General features: G+C 43.0%; 1 protein-coding gene and 1 non-coding gene across 3 annotated transcripts; both read right to left on the bottom strand.

Moving 5' to 3' along the window:
* Window positions 1–18,006: 18,006 nt before the first annotated feature.
* On the bottom strand, window positions 18,007–24,829 carry EIF5 (eukaryotic translation initiation factor 5). Of its 2 annotated transcripts, XM_058567767.1 has the most exons (12): window positions 24,745–24,829; window positions 24,395–24,602; window positions 22,986–23,265; window positions 22,806–22,887; window positions 22,338–22,510; window positions 21,893–22,004; window positions 20,894–21,036; window positions 20,488–20,646; window positions 19,822–19,983; window positions 19,333–19,497; window positions 18,846–18,980; window positions 18,007–18,403 (listed from the first exon to the last, which is right to left on the bottom strand). In XM_058567767.1, the coding sequence occupies exons 3-12, from the start codon at window positions 23,055–23,057 to the stop codon at window positions 18,314–18,316; spliced, it is 1,293 nt and encodes a 430-aa protein (XP_058423750.1). In that variant the 5' UTR covers window positions 23,058–23,265; window positions 24,395–24,602; window positions 24,745–24,829; the 3' UTR covers window positions 18,007–18,313. The 2 variants fall into 2 exon arrangements, with proteins under 2 accessions (XP_058423750.1, XP_058423749.1); XM_058567766.1 differs by lacking the exon at window positions 24,745–24,829 and having other exon boundaries at window positions 24,395–24,666.
* Window positions 21,427–21,552, bottom strand: LOC131421340 (small nucleolar RNA SNORA28). The gene has a single exon (XR_009223813.1). It is a non-coding gene; the product is annotated as a small nucleolar RNA SNORA28 (small nucleolar RNA).
* Window positions 24,830–25,415: the final 586 nt, after the last annotated feature.

The following is a 25,415-nucleotide window of genomic DNA, read 5'->3' as shown; positions in this document are numbered from 1 at the left end:
AATGGCCAGTAAACATATGTAAAGATGCTTATTTTGTCAGCAATCAGGAAAAAACAAATTAAATCCATTTTAACTACATTAAAGATATCACAAAGAAAGGGAAAAGACATGCTACAAACTTGAGAAGATATTTTCATGCACATTATTAATAAAAGATTAGCATCTTGAATATATAAGGAACTCCTGTAAGGCACTAAGAAATAGCAAACACAATGCAAAATAATAATCCATTATATGTGTATACCACATTTTATTTATCCATTCATCAGTTGATGAACATTTGGGTTGTTTCCACTTTTTGACTATTATGAGTAATACTGCTATAGCATTAATGGACAAGTTTTTATGCAAACATATGTTTTCATTTCTCTCGAGTATATTACTGGGGAGTAGCATTGCTCGATTGTATGGTAACTCTATATTTAATCTTTTGAGGAACTGCAAGCCCATTTTCCTAAGTTGCTGTACCATTTTACATTCCCACCAGCAGTGTATGTGCATGAGGGTTCCCACACCCACACATACTCGCCAACATTTGTTATCACCTGTCTTTTTTATTATAGCCATCTGTATTAGTGTCCTGGGGCTGCTACAACAAATTAACACAAGCTTGATGACTTAAAACAACAGAAATTTATTCCCTCACAGTTCTGGAGGCCAGAAGTCTGAAATCAAGGTGTCAGCAGGGCTGTGCTTCCTCTGAAGGTTCTAGTGGAGACTCTGTTCCTTGTCTCTTCCAGCTTCTAGTGACTGTTGGCATTCCTACACCTGCATCATTCTAATCTCTGCTTCTGTTTTTACATTTCCTTCTCCTCTGTGTATCTCTCTCTCATAATTCCCTCTGCCTCTTTCTTATAAGAATACACGTGATTGCATTTAGGGTCCACTCAGATAATGCAGGATAAGCTCCTCCTCCTTTCAAGGTCCTTAACTTAATCACATCTTATATGCCATTTAAGGTAACATTCACAGGTTCCAGGGATTTGATGTAGATATCTTTTTGGGTGCCATTTTTTGGCCTAACACACCATCCTAGTGGGTGTGAAGTTGTATCTCGTGGTTTTGATCTGAATTTGCCTGATGGCTAGTGGTGTTGAGCATCTTTTCACGTGCTTATTAATCAGTTGTATATTTTCTTTGGAGAAATGTCTATACAGATCCTTTGCCCAATTTTTAATTGGGTTATTTATCTTTTTATTATTGAGTTGTAAGAGTTCTTTATATAGCAGTGACATCAGGGAAGATGATGTAGTAGGAAGCGCCAGGAATCCATTTCTCCACCTAGACAACAACTGCACTGGCAGAGTCTGTCTGATATAACTATTCTGGAACTCTAAAGTCTATTGGAGGGGCTGGCCAGGTGGCATAGTGGTTAAGTTCATGCGCTCCGCTTTGGTGGCCCAGGATTCACAGGTTCAAATACCGGGTGTGGACCTATGCACCACTCATCAAGCCATATGTGGCGGTGTCCCACATACAAAATAGAGGAGGATGGCTGAAGTGGCTTCCAGAGATTCTAAAGAGACAGAGCCTTTTTTAATCCTTCATTTTTCCCTTTTGCCCTTTTGGGAGCCAGAAAATTAAGGATGAGGACATTCAACAGCAACCACATATACAGGAGAATTTAGAAAGTCACTGCACGTGCCCAGGAAAAAACACAGTCTCAGAATGGACCTGAGAAGACTTTAAGTTTACACCTCAGGCTGATCCCCAGCACAGAGACACCCTACAATTATATACACATATATATATATAAACAACAACAATAAAAAATCCTGGGGGGGCCAGCCCCACGGCGTAGTGGTTAAGTTTGGCGTGCTCCACTTTGGTGGCCCTGGTTCACGGGTTTGGATGCCAGGGGTGGAAATATACCACTCATCAGCCATGCTGTGGCAGCAACCCACATATAAAGTAGAGGAAGATGGGTACAGATGTTAGCCCAGGGCTAATCTTCCTCAAGCAAAAAATGAGGAAGATTGGCAATAGATGTTAGCTCAGGATGAATCTTCCTCAGAGGGTAAAAAAAATCCTGGGGAAGGGAGAGAATCTGATTTCCAGAGTTACCACATTATAAAATTCAAATGTCCAGTTTTCAACAACAACAACAAAAAATCACAAAGCATATATAGATGCAGGACAGTCTGGCCCATTTAAAGGAAAACATAAATTGACAGAAACTGTATCTAAGGAAGAGCACACGGTGGACATACTAGTAAAGACTTTAAAACAAATGTCTTAAAGATATTCAAAGAGCTAAAGGAAGATGTAGACAGAGTCAAAAAAATATCTGAACAAAATGGAAATATCAATAAAGAGATAGAAAACATAAAAAGGAACCAAAAGGAAATTCTGTAACTGAAAAGTACAATAACTGAAAAGAATTCACTAGAGGGATTCAAAAGTAAATGTGAGCAGGCAGAAGAAAGAATCATCAAACTTGAAGACAGGACAATGAAACTATTGAGTCTGAGGAACAGAAAAAAAAAAAAAACCAAATAAAAGTGAACAGAGCATAAGAGACTAACACATGCATTGTGGAGGTCCCTGAAGGAGAAAAGAGAGGGAAAGGGGCAGAGAGATTAATTGAAGAAATAATGGCTGAAAATTTCTCACCTTTGATGACAGACATGGATGGAAACACTCAAGAAGACTCTCACCAAGACACATTATAATCAAAATTTCAAAACAAAAAGACAAAGAGAATCTTGAAAGCAGCAAGAGAGAAGCAAGTCATCAAATAGAAGGATCCCTGATAAGATTATCAGCAGTGTCTCATCAGAAACCTTGAAGGCCAGAAGGCAGTGGGTTGATATATTCAAAGTGCTGAAAGAAAAAAACTGTCTATCAAGAATCCTATATCTGGGAGGGGGCTGACTCAGTGGCGTAGTGGTTAAGTCTGTGCGCTCTACTTTGGTGGCCCAAGGTTCACGGGTTTGGATCCCAGGTGTGGACCTACACACTGCTCATCAAGCCATGCTGTGGCAGCATCCCACATACAAAAAATAGAGGAAGATTGGCACAGATGTTAGCCCAGGGACAATCTTCCTCACTGAAAAAATTAAAAAAATAAAAAAGAATCCGATATCTGGGAAAACTGTCCTTCAAAAATGAGAGAGAAATTAAGACATTCCTAGATAAACAAAAGCTGAGAGAGTGCATTACTACTAGACCAGCCCTACAAGAAATGCTAAAGGGACGCCTTCAGGCTGAAATAAAAGGACACTAGACAGTAACTCAAAGCTGTATGAAGAAATAAAGATCTCCAGTAAAGGTAAATACATGTGCAATTATAAAGCTGGTATTGTTGGAATTTTGGTTTGTAACTCCACTTTTTATTTTCTATATGATTTAAAATATGAATGAGGGCCGGCCCCATGGCTTAGCGGTTAAGTTCGCACGCTCCGCTACTGGCGGCCCGGGTTTGGATCCCGGGCACGCACCGGCGCACTGGTTCTCCAGCCAAGCTGAGGCCGCGTCCCACGTACAGCATCTAGAAGGATGTGCAGCTATGACATACAACTATCTACTGGGGCTTTGGGGGAAAAATTAAAAAAAAAATTAATAAAAATAAACAAATAAATAAAATAAAAGATGAATGAGGGGCCGGCCCAGTGGTGCAAGTGGTTAAGTGCACACGCTCTGCTGCGGCGGCCGGGGGTTTGCTGGTTCAGATCCCGGGTGTGCACCAACGCACTGCTTGTTAAGCCATGCTGTGGCGGCGTCCCATATAAAGTAGAGGAAGATGGGCACAGATGTTAGCCCAGGGCCAGTCTTCCTCAGCAAAAAAGAGGAGGATTGGCATTGGATGTTAGCTCAGGGCTGGTCCTCCTCGCCAAAAAAAAAAAAAAAGATGAATGAATAAATAACAATTATTAGCCTATGTTTTTGGACACAAAATGCATAAAGATGTAATTTCTGACTGCAATAACTGAAAGGGGTGGTTAACAAAGGTGGATAGGAGCAGAGTATGCTATTGAAGTTAAGGTGGTCTAAATTTGAATTAGAGTGTTATAACTGTAGGATGTAATCTTAAACAACCCTAAGTGCTTTGGGTAGTATTGACATCTTAGCAGTATAAAGTCTTCCAATCCATGAACATGGGATGTGTTTCCATTTATTTGTGTCTTTAATTTCTTTCAGCATTGTTTTGTAGTTTTCATTATACAAGTCTTTCATCTTCTTGGTTAATGCTTAAGTATTTTATTCTTTTTGAGGCTATTGAAATGGGATTGTGTTCTTTTTGTTTGTTTGTTTTTGTGAGGGAGATCAGCCCTGAGCTAACATCTGTGCTAATCCTCCCCTTTTTGCTGAGGAAGACCGGCTCTGAGCAAACATCTATTGCCAATCCTCCTCGTTTTTTTTCTTCCCCAAACCCCCAGTAGACAGTTGTATGTCATAGTTGCACATCCTTCTAGTTGCTGTTATGTGGGACGCGGCCTCAGCATGGCCGGAGAAGCAGTGCGTTGGTGTGAGCCCGGGATCCGAACCCAGGCCACCAGCAGCAGAGCACACGCACCCAACCGCTAAGCCACCGGGCTGGTCCTGGGATTGTGTTATTTCCTTTTCAGATTGTTCATCAGTAGTGTATAGAAATGCAACTTATCTTTGTGTGGTGACTTTATATCCTGCTATTTTGCTGAATTCATTTATTAATTCCAACAGGTTTTCTTGTGTAGAGTTTTCTACATATAATATCAGGTCATCTGTAAACAGAAATAGTTTTACTTCTCCCTTTCTAATTTGGATGCCTTTTTCTTTCTTTTTCTTGCTTAACTGCTCTGGCTAGAACTTCCAGTACTGTGATGAATAGAAGTGGCAAAAGCAGACCTCCTTGCCTTGTTCACGATCTTAGAGGAAAAGCTTTCAATCTTTCACCACTGAGTATGTTGTCCCCTGTGAAGTTTTTGGTTTTTTTCTGTTTTGTTTTGTTTTGCTGATGAAGATTCGCCCTGAGCTAACATCTGTGGCCAATCTTCCTGTATTTTGTATATGGGTTGCCTCCACAGCATGGCTGACGAGTGGTGTAGGTCCATGCCTGGGAACCAAACCCAGGCCGCCAAAGCACTGAACTTAACCACTAGGCCACTGGGCTGGCCCTGCCTGTGAGATTTTCATATATTTTTTGTTGAAGTAGTTTCCTTCTATTTCTAGGTTGTTGTGTGTTTTTATCATGAAAAAGTGTTGAATTTTGTCAAATGCTCTTTCTGTGTTAATCAAGATATATCATGTAGTTTTTTTCCCCTTCATTCTGTTAATATGGTGTATTACACCGTTAACATGGTGTATTACACTGACCAATTTTCTTATGTTGAACCACCATTTCATTCCAGGAATAAATCTCAGTCATGATGTATAATCCTTTTAATATGCTTCTGAATTGGTTTGCCAGTATTTTATTGAGGACTTGAGCATCAATGTTCATAAGGGATATTGATCTGTAGTTTTCTTTTCTTGTAGTGTCTTTTTTTGGCTTTGATATCAGGGTTATGCTGGCCTCACAGACTGAGTTAGGAAGTGTTCCCTCCTCTTCAAGTTTTTGGAAAAGTTTGAGAAGGATTGTATTAGTTCTTTAAATGTTTGGTAGAATTAACCAGTAAAGCCATTGGCCCCAGGGCTTTTATTGCCTGGAGATATTTGATTTCTGACTCAATTTCCTTACTAGTTATAGGTCTATTCAGATTTTGTATTTCTTGATGATTTAGTCTTGGTAGGTTTTGTGTTTCTAGGAATTTGTCCATTTTATCTAGGCTATCCAATTTGGTGGTGTACAACTGTGTATAGTGCTCTTATAACGCTTTTTATTTTTTGCACAATCAGTAGTCATTTCAACATTTTCATTTCTGATTTTAGTAATTTGAGTCTTCCTTTTTTCTTAATCTGTCCAACTAAAGGTATGTCAATTTTGTTGGTCTTTTTTTTTTTTTTTTTTTTTTTTTTGGTGAGGAGGACCAGCCCTGAGCTAACATCTGATGCCAATCCTCCCCTTTTTTCCTTGAGGAAGATGGGCCCTGAGCTAACAACCGAGGCCATCTTCCTCTACTTTATATGAGACGCTTCCACAGCATGGCTTAACAAGCGATGTGTCTGTGCGCACCCAGGATCTGAACCTGCGAACCCCGGGCTGCCGCAGCCAAGCGCGCACACTTAACTGCTTGCGCCACCCTGCCGGCCCCATTGTTGGTCTTTTCGAAGAACCAACTTTTGCTTTCACTGATTTCTCTCTATTATCTTTCCATTATTTATTTATTTCTGCTCTAGTCTTTTATTATTTTTTCCTTCTGCTAGCTTTGGGTTGTTTGTTCTTTTTATAGTTGCTTAAGTTGTAAAGTTAGGTTGTTGATTTTAGATCTTTTTTGCTTTTTAATATAATCACGTATAGGTATAAATTTCCTTGTTAGTACTGTTTGGTTGAGTCCCGTAAGTTTTGATATGTTGTGTTTTTGTTTTCATTCATCTCTAAGTATTTTCTAATTTCCCTTGTGATTTCTTCTTTGATCCATTGATTAAGAGTATTTTGTTTAATTTCTACAATTTTTTTCCCTAGTTTTACTTCTGTTGTTGATTTCAAACTTCATCCCATTGTGGCCAGAGAAGATACTTTGTATGATGTCTTTTTAAATATAGTGAGACATAATTTGTGTCCCAACATATGGTCTATCCTAGAAAATGTCCCATGTGCACTTGAGAACAATGTGTACACTGTTGTTGGGTAGAGTGTGATGTATATATCTGTTAGATCTAATTGGTTTATTGTGTTACGTCCTCTGTTTCATATACTTTGCTGGTCTGTTATTTCATGTGTAAATGTTTATAATTCTCATATCTTCTTGCTGAATTGAAACTTTTATTAACAAACAGTATGTCATTCTTTGTCTCTTGTAACCTTTTTGATTTAAAGACTATTTTGTTTGGTATTAGTACAGCCATCCCTCACCTCTATTAGTTACTATTTGCATGGAATACCTTTTCTCATCCTTTCACTTTCAATCTATTTGTATTTGAATCTCAAGTGAGTCTTTTGTAGACAGCACGTAGTTGGATCATGTGTTTTTATCATTCTGCCAATCTCTATCTTTTAATCCACTTACATTTAAAGTAATTACTGTTAAGTAGGTACTCAATTGTGTCATTGTGCTATTTTTTTCTATATGCTTTATCGCTGTTTTGTCCCTCATTTCTTGCATTACAGTCATCTTTTGCATTTAGTTGATTTTTTGTAGTTAAATGTTTAAATTCTTTTTTCATTTCCTTTTATTATATTCTATAGTTACTTTCTTAGTGGTTAGCATGGAGATCACATTTAACATCCTCAAGTTATAACACTCTTATGTCAATTTATACCAGCTTAACTTCACTCACATAAAAAAACTCTGCTCCTTTACAGCTCCATCCCTACCCCTCAGTTGCTGTCAGAAAACTGCATCTTTATACATAGTGCCCCAAAACATAAACTAATAATTCTTTTAAATGCATTAGTCTCTTAAATAATGTAGAAAATAAAATGTAGTTACAAACCAAAGTTATAATAATCCCAGCTTTTAGATTAATAATTGTTTTTTAAATGTATTATTCTCTTACATCATGTAGAAAACAAAAAGAGGAGTTACAAACCATTGTTACAATAATACTAGCTTTAATTTAATTAATGTGTTCTGCTGAGGAAGATTCGCCTTGAGCTAACATCCACTGCCAATCTTTCTCTTTTTGTATGTGAGCCGCCACCACAGCATGTCCACTGACAGACAAGTGGTGTAGGTCTGTGCCTGGGAACCAAACCCAGGCCACTGAAGCAGAGTATGCCGAACTTAACCACTAGGCCATTGGGGCTGGCCCAATACTAGGTTTTATAATTTCCCATGTATTTACCTTTATTGAGATCTTTATTTCTTCCTATGGCTTTTCTGTCTAGTGTCTTTTCATTTCACCCTGCAGGAGTCCCTTGAGTATTTCTTGCAGGGCAGGTCTAGTGGTAACATGTCTCCTCAGCTTTTGTTTATCTAGGAATGTCTCACTTTCTCCCTCACTTCTGAAGGACAGTTTTGACAGTATAGTATTCTTGGTTGACAATTTTTTCCTTTAGCACTTTTTTTTTTTAAACTAATTGTTTTAATTTTCCCCCCAAAGCCCCAGTAGATAGTTGTATGTCATAGTTGCACATCCTTCTAGTTGCTGTATGTGGGACACAGCCTCAGCATGGCCGGAGAAGCGGTGCGTCGGTGCGCGCCCAGGATCCGAACCCGGGCCGCCAGCAGCGGAGTGCGCACACTCAACCACTAAGCCATGGGGCCGGCCCTCCTTTAGCACTTTGAATATATCAACCTGGTGCCTCCTGGCTGCCAAGGTTTCTGATGAGAAATCTGCTGAATATCTTACTGGGGACAAAAAAAAAACAAATTCCTTTATCTAATTAGTCACTTCTCTCTTGCTGCTTTGAAGATTCTCTTTGTTTTTTCAAAGTCTGATGATAACATGTCTTGGTGTGGGTCTCTTTATCTTCCTTGGAGTTTGTTGAGCCTCAAGTCTTCCACTTACTTTGGCAAGTTTTCAACTCATAGTTCTTCAAATATTCTCTCTGCCCCCCCCCCTTCTCGTTCTGCGATTTCCCCAATGCATACATTATTTCTCTTCATGGTGTTTCACAGGTCACTTAGGCTCTGTTCACTTTTCTTCAATCTGCTTTCCTTCTGTTCTTCAGACAAAGTAATTTCCATTGTCCTAACTTGAAGTTTGCTTATTCCTTCTTCTGCCTGCTCAAATCTCCCTTTGAATCCCTCAAGTGAATTTTTAATTTCAGTTACTGTTCTTTTGAGGTCCAGAAATTCTTTTTGATTTCTATCTTTATTGATATTCCCATTTTGTTCAGACATCATCTTCCTCACTTTCTCCACCTCTTCCTTTAGTTCTTTCAACATCTTTAAGATGGTTGCTTTAAAGTCTTTGTCTAGGAGAGCTGCTATCAAGTCTTTTTCAAGGACAATTTCTATTGATTTTTTTCCTTTGAATGGGCCGTACTTTCCTGTTTCTTTGTATGCTTTGAGAATTTTTTGTTGTAAACTGGACATTTGAATATAATAATGTGTTAACTCTAGAAATCAGATTCTCCCCCTTCCCAAGGGTTTGCTGGGTTTTGTTATTGTTTTTGTTTAGTATTATTATTATAGACTGTCTCTGTACCAAGGGTCAGCCTGAGGTGTAAACTTAAGGTCTTCTCAGTTCTTTTCTAGGCCTGTGCCTTTCGCTGGGCATGTGTGGTCACTTTCTAATTTTCCTTGTAAATTCAGTTGCTTTTGAATGTCCTAGTCTTTAATGTCTGGCTCCCAAAAGTTGAAAATGAGAAAAACTAAGGGGTAGAGAGGGAGCCATCTCTTTAAATCTCCTGGAAGTCACCTCAGCCCAAGAAGTAGCGGCTTGCAACAATGTGGGGTAGGTGCCACAACAATGGCTTCCCTCCTCTTCGTCTGCACCTGTGATCAGAAGCAGCAATCACCAATCAGAGCATTGATTCCTGATATTTGGAAGACAGGGTTCTTTTGGCTCACCCGCCCCTGCAAGCTGTGTGCAGGCTGCTCCAAGAACATGTGCACAGCTGCCTGCCATGCGGCTGGAGGTGGAAGATGGGTAGCTACTAGTGTTCTAGAATCTGAAATTAACCAAAATTAACTGCAATTTACCGTCCAAGTCTTCTCCTGGAAGTTGCAAGCCTTCAGAAGCGGTGCATCGGTGCACGCCCGGGATCCGAACCCGGGCCACCAGCAGTAGAGCGTGCACACTTAACCGCTAAGCCACAGGGCTGGCCCTGTTTTTTTCCCTTCTAATACTTTGTCCTTATGTTTGGTAATTTTCTATTGTAAGCTCACATTTTGTTGAACTTTGTCAGAAGGAGTAGGGGCCATGGAGAGAGGGAGGCATGCCTCAGCTGGGAGCCAGGAGTGTCACAGACCTAGGTCTGCTTCAGCCTCCCAGGGTCCCTAGCTTACTGTGGGAGCCCCAGGCTCATCCCCACCACTTCAGGGCTTAGTCTCCGCATCTCAGTGCTCACTCAGGCGTTCACCTTCAGGCCATCCCTGTCTTTCAAGTTTGCTTGCTCCACAGTGGTCTCTGTTCCAGTTTACACTCCTGTTTCTCTACTTACCTATGACATTTTTCTGTGTTTTTGGTGAGTACAGCAACACATTAAAATTTTACTTGTGTTAATTTTTGCAGAAACAAATTGCCTTTTAGTGGTTGGGGCCTTCAGAACAAGAAAGTCCAACACATGCCTGAAATGGAATTTCCAGCATTTAGTTTTAACCCAACCTTTGTTTTGTTTTTTTTTAAATAGGGGAATTTGGCCTGTTCACACTTGGTTTTAGTCTTTCTTTGTTATGTTTCTTACACATTTTTGAGATTTCCTCTTTTTCCCTTTTCTTAGTTTGGCTGAGTTTCCATTTATCTCCTTTTTCCTCCTGTTAAGTCAGAAGTTCTACTATGCTTTTAATTCCATTACTGATTACTTTCCTATTCTTTTTGGTCATTAATTTAACCCTATTGATTGGGTTGAACTGAACTGGGGTGGGTTGAGATGAGAGCTGAGTTTAGGGGCTCACAGGTTTGGGTGAGTGTACAGGTTCTACACTAGGCCAGGGCTGGCTAGGATGCCACGCCTAAGAGCAATGCACATTTTGGGAGGTCTCAGAAGACTATTCATCTAATTACCAAGCTAAAGAAAAGTGATAATGCAGTTAATGGAGACTGGGGAGTGAACTGGAGAGGGTGAAGACGTCAGTGAGGTAGAAGTGGTGGTGGTATGGAGGAAGAGATGGACAGGGTAGAAGAGTCGAGAAAATAAAGGCAGTCTCGCTTATAAAGGGATAGATTAGGACGTCATGAAAATTAACAAGGAAACGGAGATAAGAACCATGTGCTCTTGGTCATATAGATTATACAGTATGAACTGCCTAGGAGAAAAAAGCATGCTCTAAATCACTTGTGCTTCCCAATGCCTCACCCACTCATCCATCCATCCAGTGAATTCTCTCTCTCCTCTCCTTCCATCCACCCATCTGTCTATTCATTCACCTAAACATCCATCCATCCACCTACCCACCTACCAACGTACCTATGCATCCACCCACCGATGGATCCATCCACCTATCCATCCATGCACCCCCCCAGGCACTTGGCCATTCCCTGAGTACCTCCTCTGTGTGAGCCCAGTTCTGGGTACTTGAGATGCAGGTAAGTCAGATTTGTCCCTGCCCTTGCAGATGTCAGTCTCTGAGGGAGAGAGAAATGGAAACTTTCCATGAACATAGACTCTGCTGTTATTTTGACAGATATGGCTCCCAAATCAGGACTTGCGGCTCTAGCCTCATAACCAGCTACATCCTGGACCCCTACATCCTGGACCCCTCCACCTAGATATGCCAAAAGCACCTCAAATTCATCAGGTCCCAAGCTGAATTATCTTCTTCCCTTCACACAACTTGTCCATCTCCTGATGTCCCTTGTATTATGTCTAGTCTGGTCACCATAGCCTGCTTATTTTCCTTCACACAAAATGGTCCTCTTGAATCTCTATCCAGCTCCATCATTTGGAGCTCCCTCTGGCTCAGAGAATATTAACTCGTGACTCTTCCACTCTGCATCCCCCCAGGAAACCCTCCCTGACAGCCTTTCATACAGACTCTAACCACAACTGTGCAAGGCCACCTCTCCATCAGCTAACCTCTAATGGCTTCCTGAAGGCAAATCATGCCTTCCCTATTAGATTGTAAGATCCTAGCGGCAAGATCTGTGTCCTGTCTTCCTGCCTCCCACACAGGGTAACTGATTCCAGTGCTGGGCACTCACACTCACAGAGGAGTGGTATCTACTTGCTGTTTAGTTGACTGGTTATATGAGGAGCTGCTGAGCAGATATCCTCAAAGCCTGCTAATTACAGAGGAAATAGGTTCCAGCGAACGCAATGTGTTCTAGATGGCTCCAAGTACCAGGAGTTTCTGTTGCCCCAATCACAAACTCCTATTGTGAGGCAGCCTTTGGCAATCCACACTTTTAATTCCTCATGACACCCTGCCTCCCTTGGTCACAGCTGACTGGAGCTGCCAATGGAGCTCATGGAGGCTAGAAGCAAACAATCAACCTGATAGAAATGTCGAGGACCAGTAGAGCTTATCAGACATATCTTCCCAGGAATCTGAATCGGGAAGTCTGGAGAACTGGGCATTAAGCAGCAGGAACAGAAGCTTGATGGCCAAGGAGAATCATGAGAAAGCCAAATTATGAGGAGGTTGAGCGTGGTTCAAAGGGCCAAGAAGCTCACCAGTAGTGGAAAAAGCAGAGAAGCAGACAGGTAGGCAGTACCCTGGAGTGAACACTCTTTCTTGCCTAAGTGCCTAGAGCCCTGGTTGGTACAATCTGTGTCCACAAGGCTGGACCTGCTGATGTCCCTGAGTCCTTTCAAGGCCCGACTTGTGCAATAAGGTTCCTAATGATTCCTTTACCCTGTGAATCCTTGGAAAACTGCCCCTCTCCCCACCGTCTCCATGACTTAGTTACTTTTTGTCATTAAAAGAACTTGACTGACCTATAAGGCCTATGGTCACATCTGAGAAAGCTTTTCTTCACTGTTTGCCCCCAACCCTGCAACTACAGAGAGCTGTGTCCAACCTGGAGGCCAAAACACAAAAACCCTATCTCCACGCAAGCCCTGAACTTCCAGGTGCCCCCTTCTGGGTACTGGCCTTTACCCAGACCCCAAAAAGGACACCCCGGTACCAAGAGGGAAAGTTTCCATCACTCCTGGGTGCTGAAATTCTGTGCCTGTGGGACAAGGGCCTGGGCCTGCTACTCCCTCCCATCTGCAACACTGTGCCCTCTGGAAAGCCAACGCTGCTTGCGGTCCCAAACCATTCCAGGCTGAAGTGCATCCTTGTCCGACCAGTCTCCTTCTCATGACAGCTGCTGGCTGTCACCCATAAGATAGCCCCCTACTGCCTCCTTGATTTCCAGAGCAGCTTAGTCTCCTTGGCAGCAGGACACAAATTGATTCCATTCCTACAGCTTGTACGATTCAGTCCACAGGTCTCAGCTTGCAGAGGGTCATCTCCACCACCCACGGCATTCAACTACTGAAAATAGCTTCCACTTTCCAGATGCGCTCCCCCACTTCTGCCTTCTGGGCTTATTCCTACTCATCTTTTAAGAAGCTGCCTCTTTTGTAATGCTGTCCTCAAAATCACCAATCGTTCCCTCCCTCAAGTTCCACCTCTGTCCTGTGCCTGCTTTTGTCTGGGAACTTCTCTAATCTGATAAAACAAGAGCAAGCCTGCCCAAGGCTTGGTGCAGACTAGGGGATCAAAGGATCTGCTGTGGTGCACAAGAGGATGGCACCCTGCCCCTCACTGGGACTCAGTTTCAGTCTGGAGATGGTCACTTCAGATGGCTCCAGCCTCCTCAGTTCCATCTTCACCCACGGCCAAGTCAGGACTCTGAAAGCTGCTATCCCAAATTTTCCCTCCTCTAAGTCTAACCACCCTAAAAACCAGAAAGCTCTGCCTTGAGTCCTTCATAGTGCAATAGACACCTGAAGGCTGTACGGAGAACAGGGTTAGCTTAGGCAGAAGCCACAGGGTCTAACCCCTATGCAGGTGTGCTATCAGACCTGGGGCCAGTCTTCTCTAGACTTGTTTCTTTCTTGTGTAGTATGTTACCTAATCCCTACACCACCAATCCCACTGGGTACCTTGGAAAGACCCCTTCCCTAGGTGTCAGGAACACTGGACCAGACTCAACTCAGCCTCACCCACTGGTCCCACACCCGTCAGTCCTCATCTGTCTCTCATGCTGTTCCTGATGCTTAGGACTGCCCTTCCCCTCTTCACCTAGCCAGGTCACAGCTCACCTTCTTGGAAGCCACCTCAGCTGCACAGGCAGGCTTCATTCCTCCTCACAGGCTTCCTACCTGGGACCACCATGCTGTCACCATTAGCTTTGGGGTCTATCTTCCTGGACCAAGCATTATTTGTGCAGTCTGGGGACAGAATCAGTCTCTAGCACCAGCTCAGGGGTGCCCCATGAGGTGGCAATAGGAGCTTCTCAGCTATCTCAATCTGTTGAGACAAGCTACAGGATGGGCTGGCTACTGGTTCAGGGTACTATCTACAGCTGTTATGGGATCTCAGGAGCCATGGCTTATCTTTAGCCACTGACCTAAACTGGTCTGGATCTCACCGAAGAATGAATGCTGTTGGTGACTACCACCTACGGCACATTAGGGGCTGCTTGAGGCAAAGACTGTAGCACCCTGAAACTGCTCCCCAGCCATATAGCCCCTTTCCTTTCAGCTATCCACTGCTCTCCCCAGTCTACTGTAAGCCCTGCTTGATTCCTGGAGGTCTCAAAATATGCTCTCTCCTCCAGACAGCAATTTGCCCTAGCTGCCCCAGCCAGGCATTTCCTCTACTGATCACTGCTTTAGACTTGTCACGGTTTTAAGTGTTGCACACAGGTGTTACCATCCCCATTAGAAAGACATGGAAAGACAGTCTCCTAGTTTTTACAGGGAGGCGCTGGCCAGAAGCCAGGTCTGATTCCAAAGCCCAAGTGAATACTCCCCTTAAAAAGAGCTCATTGAATGGATAACCAAATGGCAGGCATTGGGGTATTTCAGATCTTACTGTCTGCTTTGAGATCCTAACACTATCTGCTGGTCTAGGTTCTGAGGAAGAACTTCTCAGCAGCTATTACCCCCAATATCCTAGCACACAGAAATGGTTCAGTTTTGAGCTATAAAGAACTAGAGCTTTGATTCCTGAAAAGAACTTTGTTGGGATGGGGGTTAGGGTTGAAGTACAGAGCCCTACCGCAGATGACATAAAGCCCCAGTTCCCAACCTCCTATGAACAAAGGATCACAGGGTCAGACTCTGGAGGCTGTGCACAAGGAAGCCATAGACCTTTGACAAGTCATTTTCCCATGCCACTCCACTATGGAGTGTCATCCTTAGGAGGCCAAGTCTACATGGAGTACTGGGGACCAAGAAACTGCAAGCGTGTCTCTGTCCCCTTAGGGAAGACACAACACACACGATACTTGGAGGTAGGCAGAGACACAAGTGCAGTACCGTTCCTGGTACTGAGAGCGCTCTGAAGCTTTAGAACTGTCAAATAGGCCAGAATTTGAAAAACCATCAAAAGGACAATGCAGAGACTACGCCAACTTTGCATTTTTTTAGGTTACTCTTGAATACTGGCAGATAGAGCTGAAGTAATTAGAAAAAAGTTCACTAGGTAAGGATTGTGTGCAGAACTGTTATAAAAATTTTAAATCTTAATTATGGTTTGGTTAATTTTGTTGAAAACAAGTTCTAAGTAGACTCTAGCAGAATCTTTTTGTTTTGAATACATCTTACCTCAGCAGTGCAGGACACAAGGTGGTTGGGCACAGGAGTCAGACTGGACGAGTGACCTTGGGACAGTAGTACTTACACCTCAGATCACTGTGAGGATCAAGCTAACAGATATAAAATGCAGAAGGCTCACTTTACACCAACACCCTTCTGGACTTCCCACTATTTTGGGACCAGCTTTTATTGTTAAGTTATCTCCAGGTCAAAGGCTTTTAGTCAATGCTTGGTGCACTGGAGTAAACATTGGGGATGTGGAGGTGGAGCCAATCCCAACATATCCCAACGCAGGAAGCACTGAATGATGGATACCCGTTTCCCCTCTCAAACCTTTAGGACCCAAACCAGTACCTAACAAGTCATCAACTTCAGAAAAAACTTGTTTAGAAAGCAATGTTCCCTATTTCCCTCGTTCTTAACTAGAGACATATGCTATACCCACAGTTATATAACTATATACTTGTTGCCTAGAATTCCCTAGTAGGCACCCATCAAGATTTCAAGGAATCTGATTAAGGCAGATCTTTTTAGGTTGTAATCAATTTGAGTTACAGACCAGAAACACAGGACCTAAGGAAAGCCACTAACCCAAGGTAACGAGCAATTTCTATATTCTTTGAGTAGGGGTGGCCAACTGCAGAAGGAAACATCCAACACACATCCCAAGCAGCTACAAAACAGGGCAGACTTCAATGCTCCAATCTTACAAATGAAAATTTAGGTTAACTTTAACACTAAAACAGAGACAAAATATAATTTTAACATTGGTTTAATCAAGTAACATAGCTGAAACAGGAAATTTTAAGACAGTTGAATAGAGCAAAGTGAAGGATTACTCTATTAGGATAGCCTCTGTGAATAAGATTCTTATTATGTGGATTCAAATTCCATTGGAAATGTGGCACTAAACTGAACACTGGTCTAAGCCAAAATTTTCTCTCTAGTCTTTAGGAAACCCTGAAAATGTTTTCCTTCAGATTGGGGTGGGGTGGAGGGCAAAAAGAAACCTCTATAACAGAACCTTATTAGCTTGACATTGGGAATGTTGAGCACAACATGGTCTGGGTCACCAGTATCTCCTATAGAATTTCAGTTAATGAAAACAAAACTGGCCTTGTGGCAAAAAACTTGAAACCCAGGTGAGATGTGAATTTGCAAAAACCTCTTCTCTTTGGTGTGTCAAAGGACCTTCTTTCCAAGTATATGGTTCCTGCTTCATTCTCATCAAAATCTATCAAAAGGCAGCTGGAAGACCAATTTGTATCCCTCCAGTAAGATTGCTAAATTTTAATATTCCTTATAGTATCAAGCTAACAAGGTTTTATTATATCAAATGTTGGTATAATTTCGATGCGAAAAAATTTTACATACATTTGTTAAGGTCTCATAACCTGTGAGATAGATTACAAAGAAATAATATAACAGAGAGGTGAATGATGTAAGCCAGTGTTCCAAGCAAAATTAACCCCATGGATTCTTGATTCCCATAGTGCACTTTTTGTGGACAGGAATAAACACAAGTTTTTACCTTGAAGATGATTTCTCAGATATAGTTAGAACCCATATCAAGTGAGTTTAGACCAGGTAATTGGGCAAGGAATTCACAAGGAAGTTATTTCCAAATCTCAAGTCCTAGATGGGCTGGGTCAGGCCCTAGTCACCTGCATTCAGTGGCCATCATCACAGACTTTTTGGGTGTCTGGCTATATTCAATGTGAAATAAAATACACCCCAAGTCCTAACCCAAAACACAAGCTCTGATTCAGAAATAAGCTTTAGCTTTCTCTTTAAATAAGACATGGGGGGGGGGGAGAATCAAGTTTGAGACACAGCAACACTTATTTTGGCAAGACAGCAACCAAAACCTAAAAAGCATAAGCTATGTGTCCAAACGTAGAAAGCATTCAAGAACAAACCACAGTTATCAGGGGAAAATCCACACTGAACAAAAGATACAGTATGTCTAAACATTTTGAAATTGTACTTTAAACCGTAAGAGTAAAAGCTGAAAGATTATGCTCTGTTTTTGCTAGAGATTAAGTGCACCTTTTCCTGCTTCCTCCAAATAAAATCACACAGGTTAGTATTCAATCACATCCCAAAGTTTGCAAGTTCTCTCTCAGTACAAAGCAACAGCTACAGACACATAAAATGCTTATTTGTTAATGTAATAATTCCCCTGGCTCATCCAACGTGCAACGCACATGACTTCAACGACTACAATTTGGGGCAAGTGTACACAAACTCAAAAAACACAATTCAAGTTTCAAAACTTGCTCTTAAAATTATTTATAGGACACTCGGGTCATTTTTACTTTTGTTAAGATAAAGGTGTTGCACTGTCATTTAATTATCAGTCCACCTCGGCATGGGAAGAATGTACATTACCAGATACCAACGTTAGGGACTAGAGATAAGACTTAAAAGTACTATATTTCTTAATGGTGAATAAGGTAATTACAAGTAAGTTTATGTTTACATTTTGCTGAAGACCTCATTATAATCTCAGCACCTAACAATATCTAACAGGCTCCAAGAATCCTATCAGGTTGAATGACGGTGCAACATTTCTTAAAGGAGCCAGTTATTTCAGCTTATGTCATTCAGAGCCAAAAATCTGAAGAATGACCAAAATCAAATCTTTATTTTCATAACTGTATAAATGTGATCCAAATGTGTCCACCACTAATTTTTCAAAAGAAACATGCTATAAATAAGCAAACTATATCTGCTCACTGATATGTGTATGGACTCCCTAGATGTCTCATTGGGCTTAATTACAGACCACTCACAGCAATACATTTTTAGTAGAAAGTGTAGCATGATGTTAAGCTATTTTAGCTTTTGCACATACATGTTGCACTTCTGGCTGATGATGCAGAAAGATTCGCAGCATTACAGTTAAGCTGGGCTGCACCCACCCCTTTAAATGGCATCAATATCAATGTCATCATCCTTGTTGTCAGACTTCACAGCTTCAACTTTCGGTACACTGGCAGTCTTCGAATACACGACCTGATAAAACAAATGCTTTTATTATTACAAACCTTTACCCCAACAAATCTGTTCATAAAAACAGTAACATAAGTTAACGATCAACAAGGGAGAAAAACTATTTTGATGCAGCTATCATTTTTCATGAAAGTTATTTAAAGACTAAAACCTCTCCATAGCCTAACAGTATCTTATTAATCTTTATAGATAACTAGCATCTCTACACTTGACTTGCATTAATTAAACCTTACTCTGGGAATTCAGACAACATTTATTTGGAATCATAATGTCTGGGGGTAGGAGAGATTTCTGCCATGCTTTCTATTAATATGATTATTTTCCAAATTATTGAGGCTGTATTTTATTCTCCTAAAAATTTTAAATTTGGAATTACCCAAAACTGCCCTTTTATAATTTTCAAACATGCATCAACATCGTATTTACCACGTTCTCCAGTGTTTACCTCAATATTCTCATCTTCATCTTCTTCTTCACCACCAGAAGATTCCTCTTCTGCTTCCTTCAACCATTTAATAAATGGTTCTGCTTTGACACGAATCTCTTTGGCAAGTTCTTTTGAGACATATTTCTTAGAGGCCTAAAAGATGTTCAGTACAATTTTCTTAGTTTGAAGAATTCAAAAACTAATTTGAGTTATTTATATAATGGCCCATACTGAGCTTTGAGGGAACTGGGTCACATCCTAATCTTGAATCCTCAACAAAAAACACGTATTCACTCACCCAACAAATAGTAGGGAGTCTAACCAGCTTCTTGTTATTACTAGAAAGCTGACATGGTGGGAATCGCCCACAAACTACACCAGTCAAGCAAAGGGGCTGTGTTCTAACATAGAGAGACTGGGTATTAAAAGTTACTTCTTCCAAAAAGCCCAATGGCTGTCTCAATACCTTTGATCTTGAAGAACAACCTGTTGATATAGTCCCCACCTTTTCCGACCAACTGATGATGACCTCTTCTTCCAAAAGGTCTGCGTCATACATCTCCTTCAAGATATGTGGAATCTTGGAGATAAGCTGAGCTTGATGCATTGCTACCACACACTCCAATCCATGAAGAAGGTACCGTTGAGCTTTTTTGTTGTTGTGACAAAACTGCAAATAGATTACCTTGACATTAACAAGCTTTTTAAGATGTTCTGACAATTCTAATATCCAAGTATATTCGTTGCCTTAGGATTGTTCATTAAGGCTATGGCCCTAAAACATGGTTCAAAAAAAACCATATTTAGACCTCTGTGTTACTTTATCCATAAGGGACTACGTGCAGCATTTTTCAGATACTCGCATACTTGGAAGGTCAATTATCTCCATTTTTAGGATGACAGAAGAACAAATGAGCAAGAGAGGTTCAAGTGCTGTCTGTTTCCAAGTCACACACCTATAATCTCACTTATGAATCTAAAATAATTTGCTTACTCTTAGGAAATGGCGCCTGTATTTCTTAATTTGTTCTCTAATCTTCTCATTAAAAAGAACTTCAGTCAAAACAAGAGGGCCCATGGCTTTTACATCCAGTCTTTCTGCTTCAGCAACAATTTCTTTGTCAGATGAGTCAATAACACCCTCTTCTTTCTTTTTCTGCAAATAAAAGCAAGCAACTGAGTGAAATAAGAGGCACATTTCACTCTAGGGATACCAGTTAGTCCCTGCTCTCATGGACTTTCTTCCTCCCTAACTTATGACAGTTCTAGGATTTCTAAATGATACACAGCTCTCTAAGGTAGTGCCTAGTACCACCTACAAAAAATATGTGAATAAGCAAACAAAAAGCAGAACTAAGCCTTGCATTTGAGCATTCAAAAGACAACATGCGAGGGGCCGGCCCAGTGGCGCAAGTGGTTAAGTGCACGCGCTCTGCTGCAGCGGGCCGGGGTTTGCCGGTTCGGATCCCGACACACGCACCGACACTGCTTGGCAAGCCATGCTGCGGTGGCGTCCCATATAAAGTGGAGGACTGGCAGATATTGGCACAGAAAATATCCAGTTTAAAGTAATAAATATCCAACCAAAAGCCCAAAGCTGGGATGAAGCTGATTTACTGATCAAGAAAATGATTAACTGCTCTTGAAACAAATGTGTTACCTTAACAAAATCAAACAGGATATTGACCCGCTCTTCAACAGTCCTTTCCAAATCATCACTGAGTGTCAGAACTTTTGCGTGGTCACTGATTTCATCCATTCTGCGCCTTTGAGCTTCCTCTGTTGTATCTTCCCCCCAATCATCATCCTCTTCTTCTTCCTGTTTATAATAACAAAGATACTTGGCCAAATACCTTAAAAACGTAAAATATATTTCAGATTTCTAGTCAAGTTAATGGCATCAAGTTCGTTTTGCACTAGAACACATTGGGTTCACCTCAATTCAATCAACCAAATAGCACCTGGAACCCAAAATACTGTTACCATGTTACACTTAAGTTCTGCCCACCTCAACCAAATGTTGTACACAATTTTACTGCCTACCACATCATCAACCCTGCACTCACCACAGCATGTGGAGGAGCACTGATTTCATTTGGTGGTGGTGGTGGTGGTGTCTCACTGCTGGACACGGAACCATTTTCCTTGTCTTTGCCCTTTCTATTTTTCTTTTCCTTTTCTTTCTTTCCTGTACCACTGTCACTATTCTCTACAGGAAACAAAAAGGAAGTAAAAGTTTAGTACCACAGCTTATATTACACCTCACTGCCTGTCATGAACATTTAACACCCTGCCCTGTTGCTTTGTAACCCTTCCCTCAGAAAATGTTAAAACATTCAAACACAGTGCTACCTGTAATTCTAAGAAAATGCACAAACCAAATTCATCCACTGTACTCCACAGCTAAGAAACTCAAGACTAACAATGGCATGTCCCAAAACATTAGTGATATTAACTGTTGGGTTAGGTTAAGAGGAAGCAGTGATGCCTCAGAAGACCAGGTAGCTGGGAATGACTGACACTCATGACGCACTTTTCTTCACCCCTCACCAACGTGACCAAGAGCATATTTCAACGGCACTTCAGCCAACAGTGGAACACTGTTTAAGTCTATATAACAGCTCGTCTCATGGAGAAGAGAACACTGGAATAGGTCAGACTTTCTTGCTATAGCAAGCTCAAATTGTGTCAGACAGTTTCAATCATCTGCCACAGAGTGTTGCTTGCAATGCTCTAAGACCTCATAGCTTAACAAGCTAAGCCCCTGCCCCGTTTACAAAACAGTATTCCAGAAGCAGACCCTTTGCTGGGATCCCATCACATTTTGTTTTACAATACCTATTTCACCCACCCTAAACGGTGTGTCTTAAAAATTGATGCTATGGTAGAGTTTAATTGGCAGCCTGTTTTTCACCTTTAACGGTACATCTTTCAAAAAAGTCTTCTATCAGATAAAATATGATACGGGAATTATAAATATTCCAGTATTATAGCAACAAAAAAAACCATTTTGTTTCCAACAATCAGTTACTTTAACATCTCAGAAATTCATCATGAAGACTTACCAGGTGGGTTTTTGAGAATGAATGTGCAGAGTTTATGATGCGTGTCAAGCATGCCTCGATAGCCACAGGCTTTACAAGAATTACCTATTGTTTGCTTCTTTGGATTGACATGCTGCCAAAAAAGTAAAAACAAGTATGTCATCCATAACACATGATGAAAACTCTGTGAGGAACAAAGTGTGAAAATATCTAACCATCAGAAGACATCTAAAACACTAGCTTAACATACAAAAGAATTTTCTTTCAAAAAGGGATCTACTTAAACAAACAAAAAAAATCAACAGTCACTAGGGAAACATCTCCAAAATTTGAACTTTTGTTGTTTTATTTCCAAGTTAGTCTGCTCTGCATTTTCAGGAACATGATTTGGTGCTATCATGTGACTAATCAGAAAAGCAGATACGTGGTTTTTTCTTTTATTGACAAAAACATCAAAGGCACTCACCAGATCTGTTTCAGGATTCTCACACTCAGGACAGAGAACAAATTTTTTAATGAATCCATCCAACATGTCTTGCAGCTTATTCGCCTCATGAGATCCATTGACAATGTAACGGTCATTCTTAACATCAAACTGGGTCTGTGCTCCCAGCTCACAACCAAAATATTTGGTGGGATCTATTTGAAAAAAAAAACGATTTGTTCATTACAGTTATCTCAATCTTTAGCTATACATCCACATTTATACAAGCATCACTTTGTTTTTTAAGTTATTGGGTTAAAACATGTGTTGCTTGGGTAGTTTTGTACACTAACAGCAACTAATAATCAGTTGGTTTTTTTTAAGTCCAAGGCTCCACTTAATCTTTATAAGCTAATTAGCATAAAATTCAAGCAAGATTTGCAGATCAAAGATCTCCGTGACTATATTGATAATACGCCCTTTCAGACTTCTCTAAGAGGCATTACTTACACGTTGGAGGCCGATTAAGCGCCTTTGCAACGTCAACCATGTTGACTATAACTGTCTTGATTCCATTTCCTTTGCCCTCAACCTAAAGGAAATAAGAATTTTAATTTTGCACTGTCTACCACAGGAAATGCAATCTTTACAAGAGCTTAGGACTTGCTACTAAATGAAGACTAGTATTACCTTGGCAATCAGACGGGGCATCTTGTAGCGATAGAACTGGTCTGACACGCTGCGGTTGACGTTGACAGACATTTTGGCTTATTAGTAGCTTTATCAATAAGATGAAGAGATCTTTGATTGCAACTTTTTGGTATCTTCTGTCTGGAGAAGAAGGGATGACATAAACGACTGCAAGAGTTCTCGGTCTCTGACATGAAAAAATTTTCGCCACTGAGGCTGTAAGCTTCTTGCTTGTATGCTATGTTTCCCCAATACAGGTACCAATGGCTGCGCAACAGCTCTGGAAGAGAAAGAAAAACACACAACCCCCACGTTTAACACTGATTCCTGCATGGAAACCCCTCCCTTTACATTCTTGTTAATTATGCCGAATTCTCCCATGTTAAAAAGTATCTTGAGTTCACGTGAAAATCAACTACTATTCTCATATAACACAGGACACCAGTCGCATCGGAAAAAGCCTCCATTTTGAGTAAGATGTGACTCCGGTTGGGAGATGTCTGACTAAAAGAACCAACAAACTCTCCTGCTTCAGTTGCTGTGGTTTCCACCAGACCAAACATAATCACCATATCAACGGTTTGCTTCAACCAAACAGCCATATTTTAACTGCTGGAAAATGCACACACGACCTCTCCTCTCCCAAATCGAACCTGCACTAACAAAAAGCTTCTCAGATACACTCCCCCTCCCCTAGTAGCCATCATTTTGAAACGGAAAACTACGGAATTGTCTCTTAAAGATAGACAAACTGTTACTTCGGCAACAAAAGCTTACTTCAAAGAAAAAAAGAAACCACCACTTTCATAATGCACTGAAACATTATCTCGTTGGGGTGTGCGCCGAGTATGAGGAACGCCCAGGACCCGACCTCGACCTCGTCTCCCTGTCTCTTCCCTACGCAAACACACAGTTGACCTTCGTTCCCGTCCCCATGGCCACCAGTCGTTCGGTTCGGGGCTGCGAAGGTCGACCCGCAGCACCTGCGAGGCGGGGCTGCAGAGGCGCACCAGCGCGAGGATTTCCCGGCGTCGGCGGCAGGTGGACAGGGCCGCAGCGGCCCCGCCATGTGCGCCGCCCGGCCTCCGCGGGCGCACGGCCACGGCCGGGACGAAACGAAACCGGCAGAGGGGCGCCGGCCCGGGCCGCCCCCGCCCCGCCCCCAACGGGCGATGACTCATAAATGCAGCCATTAGGCCTGACTCAGCCCCGGAGGCGGCGGGGCCGCGCGGCGCGCTCCCGCGACAGGGGGCGGGGGCGGGGGCCGGGGCGGAGGGAAGGGGGGAGATGAGAGGGGAGGGGGCGCCCGCCGCCCACCCGACCGCCCGAACTGCGCCACACGCGCGCGGGTCACGCGGCGCGCCGCCATCTTGTGCGGCCGCCATCTCCCTGCCGGCCCGCGCACTCACCGTTTTCGTCAAATAAAGACATAAACCCAACGCTGCTCGCCCGGGACTGGGATGAAGTGAGGCGCGTGTGAACCCGAGTCCGAGGAGGGGCGGAGGCGGCGGAGGCAGCGCAGCGAGAGCGGCCGGGCCAGGCGCCGCCGAGCAGCGAGGAGGGGCAGTCCCAGCGACGTCCGGGGTCCACACCCTTCAGCGCCCGGGGCCTGGCGACCTGGCGCGGAGAGACGGCGCCGTGAGCCGCGGGCGTCGGGGCGCCTTCCCCGCCAGCCAGCGGCCCGCGGGGGTCGAGGGGGCGGGGAGGACTGGGGAGGGGGCGCGGGGCCGCGGGGCCGCCACCTCTCCACCGGACTCACCTCTGGAATGTTCTCGCTCTGACTGAACAACGCCGCCGCCGCGCTCAAGCTACCCTCGGCCCCAGCGCCCGCCCCCCGTGCCAGGCCGCACAGCCCATTGGCCGGAGGCCCGCCCGAGCTCGCTCGTCATTGGCCTACATGCCGCGTCAATCGCGTCCTTCCCCGCCCCTCCTGTGTCCTGGGGCTCCGCTCGCCGCCTCAGCCCGCCCCCAACCCGGGGTCCCGGCTTCCTTCTCCTGCCCTCCCCTCTCCACCCCTCCCCCGCTCTTCCCAGATGCCTTCGCGGTCTCGCGAGAACGGGGGGGGCAGGGCTGTGGGTCTCGGCTTCTGGGCCGCGCTTTGTCGGTTTAAGACACTCCGGGAAAATGGCGTTGGCTTCGTATCTGGCTTGCTCGAGCCGGTCGCTGCGTCGTCTCTGCTGAGGCCGCGTTTCTGCCTGAGCTCTCCTCGCGGCAGGCGCGCAGCCTCCCTCGGGGGCTCCTCTGCCCCTTCCTTCCCCCGGGGACGCCCGTCGTCGGGCCTTGGAGAAGTTTTTCCTCCCCACTCCCTAGGCCTGGGCAGAGGGTGAGGGCTGGAGGCTCAGGGTCTTTCATCCGTAGTGCTGCCTTTTATCCTCCGAAGCTCGGGTCTGCGTGGCTGCGGCGGCCGTGACTCGTCAAATCACCGCTACG

This window comes from Diceros bicornis, chromosome 24, assembly GCF_020826845.1.
Source record: "Diceros bicornis minor isolate mBicDic1 chromosome 24, mDicBic1.mat.cur, whole genome shotgun sequence".
NCBI classification, from domain to species: Eukaryota; Metazoa; Chordata; class Mammalia; order Perissodactyla; family Rhinocerotidae; genus Diceros; species Diceros bicornis.
Note: the sequence above shows the minus strand (reverse complement) of the source record. Positions and strands in the feature narration are given on the sequence as shown.

Coding starts and splice junctions, on each gene's coding strand:
- EIF5 (XM_058567767.1), bottom strand. CDS start 23,057: ATGTCTGTCAACGTCAACCGCAGCGTGTCAGACCAGTTCTATCGCTAC. Junction 22,888..22,985: donor TGCCCCGTCTGATTGCCAAG/GTAATACTAGTC, acceptor TATTTCCTTTAG/GTTGAGGGCAAAGGAAATGG. Junction 22,005..22,337: donor AGAATCCTGAAACAGATCTG/GTGAGTGCCTTT, acceptor CTTTTTTGGCAG/CATGTCAATCCAAAGAAGCA.